This window comes from Elephantulus edwardii, unplaced genomic scaffold (genome assembly GCF_000299155.1).
Source record: "Elephantulus edwardii isolate Elephantulus edwardi_28Jun2011 unplaced genomic scaffold, EleEdw1.0 scaffold00016, whole genome shotgun sequence".
NCBI lineage: Eukaryota > Metazoa > Chordata > Mammalia > Macroscelidea > Macroscelididae > Elephantulus > Elephantulus edwardii.
Window position 1 is genome coordinate 19,098,141 of NW_006399766.1, and position 7,249 is coordinate 19,105,389.

Genomic DNA, 7,249 nt, shown 5'->3' on the forward strand with positions numbered 1-7,249 from the left:
AAAACAGTTGAATGCTCATCATTTTCGGCATACCAGCCAAATTAAAAAGCTACTGAGCAAGTATTAATAATTTACCCTCAGTCTATAGTCCAAAAAGTATATATATAATATATACATAAAATAAAAAGTATACATTGTTTTTGAGTGTCGTGGAGTCAGACCAACTCATAGCTGACCATCCAGCAGGTTTTCAGAGGCAATAAATCATATAAGAGGAGATAAACCTTTCTTCTCCTGTGGAGTAGCCAAGGGCTTTAACCATATGCCTTTGGGTTGCAGTGAAGCCTCTTACCACTAAGCCACTAGAGCAGAGTGTGTATATGTGTGTGTGTGTACGTGTGTGTGTGTGTATGTGTGTGTGTACGTGTGTGTGTAATAAAATGTGTTGAATGGGTAAGGTCTCTCAATATGGGCTGAGTCCACAGCTTTCCTTTAATCCATACTAACCAACTGCTCCTTACCTTCAGTCCCCTGGAGATTGGTTGTGAGAGATTGCAAAGCCTTTGGAAGGCTCCGTAGGCCGAAGGAAGAGGCAGCCCAACTTGGCATCCACAGCATCTGATCTCAGTTGTGTGTTCCAAATGGCAAAGTTCAACAAGCAACACAGATCACTCAGAAACGCCGCCAGGGCCTGCACATCGGAAGGGATAGCAAAAGCCTGTGAGATCACATATGTGATAGGACACATTTCAGATCACCCTGTAGTGGCATGGTATTTGCTCACATGTAAACCCAGAATTAGATGAGGTTAGTTTTAAAACCAACTCACAAATGTTCTGTGTGTGTGCACGGTATATATACTCTCTGAAAGAACATTGAGAGGAAAACACTTGGATATGTTGCTGTGTGGTAACTGTCGCAGGGAAAGTTGTTTATCTATTATTTCCCTTTTTCCAGAATTTTGATAAAGTTCACTGTGCCTTTTGGGACTTTGACATAAACAGTAAGTATTTTTCATGGTAAGCCTCTCATTGAGATGTTGCCTTGTTCCCCTATTTGGCAACTGGATGAGAGGGAGTTATTTATACTTAAGCTACTTGTCTTGCCCAATCCTCTGATTGATCAAGCTAATATGCCATGAGTTTCATATCTCATTGTGGTTGTTGATTGCCATCGAGTGAAGCATGACTCATAGTGACCCTATAGACAGAAGACCTGAAGCCTTTCTATAACTATCATCATTTCTCAAAGTTCATAGTTTCCAGAGGCATGTTGTCTAGGAAATGTATACCACTCCTGCTCCCAATCATATCTAATTAGGGCATGGGAATGAAAAAAAATTTTCTTATTGGCAAGAGATTTATTTGAGAAACAGTAAAAACAACGTAACTCAGGGGTTAATAAAGTTGGAAGGTCCAGTGCCTTGTAGCCCCAAGTTGTTTGGAGAGAGTTGAGGAAGAAACACCTGGCTTTTTATATGGGCTCTCTCACCATGATTTATAATATTGACAGTCTCTTCCCTCTCTCTTGCGACATGGTACAACTTTGAGGCAGGCCCGTCTACCCTCTCTGAGCTCTAATCTCTTCATGTCTTCATTGGGGGAATAAGACTTTCTAGTTGATAATGCATGAGTCTTTGGGACCAATAAGTGGAGGAGTTGGAAATTATGACTACTGAATGGACTCCTTTAGGCTTCCTTCCTCCATTGGTTCTCCAGAGATGATGCAAAATTGCAGAGAATTCCCACATAGAAGCAATTCTTTGTGGGATGCTAGGTGTGCCTGTGGGAGGAGTTCTTTATCTGTGGAAACTTTGCCAGGGAACAATTCTTTTTCAGTATCTTTGAAACCCTTGGAGGAAAGAAAAGTTCTCTTCTCATCCTATTCACTTAGGTGTAAGAATATTGCTTCTTTCCTATGATAGAAATAGCATTGTATTTCCCTGCCCCTTTCCAAGTCTCCCATGATGAATCCTGTAAAAAGATGAGCTCAGTTCCCATACAGCTTATAAAAATTAATCTGTGTGTGCATTAATGTTAATTGCTGAACTCCTCCTAAGGTAACCCTTTTTTTTTACCCCTATGTCCCATGGATCCAGTATCTCTCAGATCTGTGGAGTTACCAGAGAAGCCCATGTTATGATCCCTCTGAGCTGCCTGCCCTAGGATAACCCATCTGGTTTAGTGCCATCCTGGAGGTTCTGCTTTGGATCTTGTACCTGCAATCTACCTATAGGTTATAAAGGTTCAAGACTTGGTTCTAGAACCTTGATTATTTCTGGGGAGTGAGAAACTAGGCAGATGTCAAGTGGACCAGAGGATCTAGTTGGCTAAAAGCATCTTCAGACTGGGATTTGGCTTGAGGACAAAGTACTTGAGGTGCTCTCAAGTTGATAACAAATTTTTGTTGTTGTTGTTATGAGGCCATTTGACTTGTGGATTGAATTGGTTGCTTCAGATGCCGATTCTAGTTCCACTGTGTAGTGTTAGCTTCATGTCCTTAACATAGTACTAGATCTGTCTGTTTCCCATTTGTTGAATGCTTAAAAAGCAGTCCTTCAAGCATGGTGACAGAGTCTCATTACTAGAGTTTCTCCTAAATTATAAGACAACATAGGAACTGGAAAAGCTATGCCAAAGAAGTTATGCCATTTACAAAGTCCCTAAAAAGTTAAGTTAGTCTGTTTTACTTAATTTTATTCCAGCATTCTCTTATACCTTTATCTTGCTGTCTTAACAAACAGTCCTAATTAAAACACATTTGAATGGTGTGTATAATGAAAAATGGTTTCTTGGGAAATGAAATTGTTATAAAACTTCTTTCTGTCCCTGCAGATGGGCTAGGTGGATGGAATTCATCAGGCTGCAAAGTAAATGAAACAAACATAAATTACACCATATGTCACTGTGACCACCTCACCCATTTTGGGGTCTTAATGGTGAGTTGCCTCTTAACCATTCCTCAATCTAAACTAAAGGAATTTCACAACTTTTTTAGACTATTGTTGTGAGGTTCTCTCAAGTTAATAACTTGTTGTTGTTGTTATGTGTTGTCGAATCACCTACAACTCATAGTGACCCTATATACAACAGCCGTGAGGCCTGCCCTGTCCTGGGTTAGTCTCACTGACTCCAGCACACCTATCCCCATTGCCCTAGATACTGCATCAATCCATCTCATTTGGGGTCTTCTTCTCCTGCTCTGTCCCTTCACCCTTCCAAGCATGCAGGCTGTTATGAAACACATCTTACTGGTTATCCTTTCATCTCTACAACAATGGTCTTATGCATTATTTGTCCTTATGAAACTGAGTTAGATCACTCAGCATAATGCTCTCTGGATTCTCCCATGTTAAACAGTATTTTACAAAATTGTTTCTGCTTATGCTGCATAGTATTCTGTTGTGTGAACATACCAAATTTCTCAGTTCATTCATTTGTTGATAGACATTTGGGCTCTTTCCATTTTTTTTTCTATTGTGAATGACTCTGCTATTAACATAAGTGTACAAATCTCTGGTTGTGTCTCAGCTCTATCTTTCTCAGGGTATATTTCTATCAGTGCACTAGCTGGCTCCTATGGAATTTCTATGTTCAGTTTTTCAAGAAAATGCCAAAATGCCTTCCAGAGTGGTTGTACCATTTTACAATTCCACCAACAGTGCGTAAAAGTTCCAATCTCTCCACATCCTCGCCAACATTTATTGCTTGTTGTGCTATGAAACTTTGCCACTGCTACTGGAGTGAGATGGTATTTCATTGTAGTTTTACTGTGCATCTCTCTGATTGCTAATGATTTTGAGCATTTCTTCATGTGTATGTTGGTCATCCATGTGTCTTCCTTTGTGAAGAATTTTTCCATATCTTTGGCCCATTTTGTAATTGGGCTATCATTCTTTTCCTTGTGAAGGCCAAAGAGTAATATTCTGTAATGTTTTGTTATGAGACTCTTATCTGAGATGTCATTGTCAAATACTTTTCACCTTATTGGAAAAAGTTTTTAAGCACACAAAAACTTAATTTTTAGAAGGTCCCATTGGTGGATTTTGTCTTCTCCTACTTCTGGACTGTTGTCATACAAATAATATCTAATCATACATTCCTTTTAAAAAATTTTCTCCCTCATCTATTTCAATGCAGTAGACATTATTTATCCCTTCTTTCCTTATTTTTCCCCAAACCCCAATATTAGTCCTGTTTATAAGGGTAGCATTATGCAGTATTTGTCCTTTTGTGACTGAGATTATTTCACTCAGCATAATATCCTCCCATGGTCATCAATTGTTTTTTCAATGCAGCATAGTATTTAATTGTGTGAATATACCAAAGCTTCTTATATCCATTTGTTTGTTGATGAGCACTTGGGCTGTTGTCAGCTCTTTGCTATTGTGAACAAAGCAGCAATAAACATGGGTGTGCATCTATATGCTTGGGTGGCAGATCTAGTTTCTTTAGGGTATATTCACAGTAGTGGGATTGCTGGGTCAAATGGCATTTCTATTTCCAACTTTTTGAGAGAGCACCATACTGCCATTTTACACTCCCACCAAGAGTAAATAAGGGTTCCAGTTTCTCCACAACCTCACCAGCATTTGTTGTTTGCTGTTCTGTTGAATTTTTCTGCTGTTACTGGGGTAAGATACTATCTCATAGTTGTTTTGATTTGCACTTAGAACCAGGTATTTTGAACATTTCTTCATATGTTTGTTTGCCATCTGAATGCCTTCTTTGGTAAAGTGTCTGTTCATATCCTATGCCCATTTTTCAACTAAGTTGTTTACCTTTATCTTGTTTTGGTGCTCAAGTATTCTATACATTCTAGACATAAGTTCCTTATCAGACATGTCATTACCAAATATTTTTTCCCAGTCTGTAGCTTTCCTTTTTACCCTGTTGGAGAAGTTTTAGGATGTGCACAGGGATTTGATTCATAGAAGGTGCCATTCATCTATTTTATCCTCTCCTCATTGTAGGTTTTTCAGGATGCCTGGGATACTGTTCATGTTGTGGATTAAGGCTTCTGGAGTTCTTCTAAGCTTTTATCTAATGAAGTTTATAGTCCTTTGTTTTAGTCCTAGGTCCTTGATCCACTTTGAATTGTTTTTTGTGTATGGTGTGAGGTGTGGGTCTTGCTTGAGTTTTCTGCAGATAGTTTCCCAATTTTTCCACATCATTTGTTAAAAAAGGCTCTCGTTTCCCCACTTAACTGATTTCATCTCCTTGTCTAAAATCAGTTGACCATAGGTAGATGGGCTGATTTCTCAATTCTATTCCATTGATCTGTGTCTATCATTGTACTAATACCACACTGTCTTGGCCATCACATCAGTGTAGTAGAATTTGAAATCAGGATGTGAGATGCCTCCTACCTTGTTTTACTTTTTAAGGAGTGTTTTGCTTATTCAGAGTTTCTTTCCATTCCAAATGAAATTGGAATTGCCTTTTCCATCTCGTTGAAGAATAGAATAGGTATTTATATTGGGATTGCACTGAACATATAAATTGCCTTTGGTTATATTGTCATTTTCACAATATTGAGTCTTCCTATCCATGAGCAAGGTATATTCTTTCATTTCGCAAGGTCTTTCTTTTGTTTGTTTTAGTAACGTTTTCTAATTTTCATTGAATAGATCCTTTGTGCTTCTGGTTAGATTTACTCCTAAGTATTTAATCTTATGATTAGCTATTGTGATAGATATTGCTTTTCTTAGCTGAGTCCTATATTCTCTTCATCGTTATAGAGAAATCAAACTGATTTTTGTATATTAATCTTGTATCCTGCCACTTTGCTGAACTGATCAACTATGTCCAGTAGTTTTCTTAGTGAGTCTTTAGGGTTTTCAAAGTATATTATCATATCATCTGCATAGAGAGATAATTTTACCTCCTCTTCGCCAATTTTCATGCCTCTTATTTCCCTCTCTTGTCTTATTGCTGTCGGTATGACTTCCAGTACAATATTAAATAGGAGAGGTGATAGTAGACATCCTTGCCTAGTTCCTGTTCTCAAATTAATGTCTTTAACCTGTTTCCACTGAGAACAATGTTGGCTCTCAGGTTGTTGTATATACTTTTTACTATGTTGAGGAAATTCCCCTCTATTCCTACTTTGTTGAGTTTTTTGGTCAGGAAAGAGTGTTGGAGTTTGTCAAAGGCCTTTTCTTCATCAATTGATAGGATGATGTGGCTCTTGTTCTTTGTTTTATTAATGCGATTAATTACACTGATTGTTTTTCTTATGTTGAATCATTCTTGGATACCTGTTATGAATCCCACTTCATGGTCATGGTGAATTATCTCTTTGATGTATGGTTGGATTCTATTGGCCAAGATTTTATTCAGGATTTTTGCATCTATGTTCATGAGAGATATTGACCCACAGTTTTCTATTTCGGTGTTGTCTTTACCTGGCTTTGGTATCAAGGTTATGTTTGCTTCATAAAATGAGTCTGGGAGAATTGCATCATCTTCTATTTTCAGATAGTCTATGCAGAATTGGTGATAGTTCTTCTCTGAATGTTTGATACAATTAACTTGTAAGACCATCTGGTCCAGGGTTTTTTTGGGGTTTTTTTTTTTGGTTGGAAGTTGTTTTATTACCTTTTCAATTTCTTCTTTTGTAATGGGTCTGTTCAGGTGTTTAATTTTAGTTTGTGTCTGTTTAGGTAGTTTGTGCATTTCTAAGTATTTGTCCATTTCCTCTAAGTTTCATATTTGTTTGAGTATAGTTTTCATAATATCTCAATGTTAGCCTTTTTATTTTAGTTGGTTCTATTGTGATATTGCCCATTTTGTCTCTTATTCAGATTATTTGTCTCTTTTCCTTTGTTAGTTTTGCTAGTAGTTCATCTATTTTATTGACCTTTTCGAAGAACCAACTCTTAGTTTTGTCAATAGTTTCAATTGTTTTCTGTTTTCTATTTATTTCCCCTAATTTTTCTGATGTAAGTTTTTTAGAAGGCATCCACTTCCATAATAGCTTGCCTCCAGAAACCCTATGAACCTGGGGAAAGAATGAAAGTCACCCAAGTGTTGAGAACTTTCTTTCATAGGGTCGTTATCAGTCACCTACAACTTGATGATATTTAACAGCAATAACGCCAACATAGAGAGAGATCAGTTGGCCTAGTGGAGAAAAAGTGATGCTAAGTTGTGCCAAGAAATCTGGAGAACAACCACTTGGCCAACTGACTGGAAGAGATCTATTATTTGCTCCCATTCCAAAGAAGGGTGACCCAACTGAGTGCAGAAATTACAGAACAATATCATTGATTTCACATGCAAGCAAGATTCTACTGAAGATTATCCAA

At 37.7% G+C, this 7,249-nt stretch overlaps 1 protein-coding gene across 1 annotated transcript in view; it reads left to right on the forward strand.

Annotated features, from left to right (window-relative positions):
• Window positions 1-7,249, forward strand: part of GPR112 (G protein-coupled receptor 112) — a 155,488-nt gene that overhangs the window by 105,992 nt on the left and 42,247 nt on the right. Inside the window, exons 14-15 of the mRNA XM_006881892.1 lie at window positions 898-943; window positions 2,775-2,878. Of these exons, the coding sequence (XP_006881954.1) occupies window positions 898-943; window positions 2,775-2,878 (150 nt within the window). The remainder of the gene's footprint in view (window positions 1-897; window positions 944-2,774; window positions 2,879-7,249) is intronic.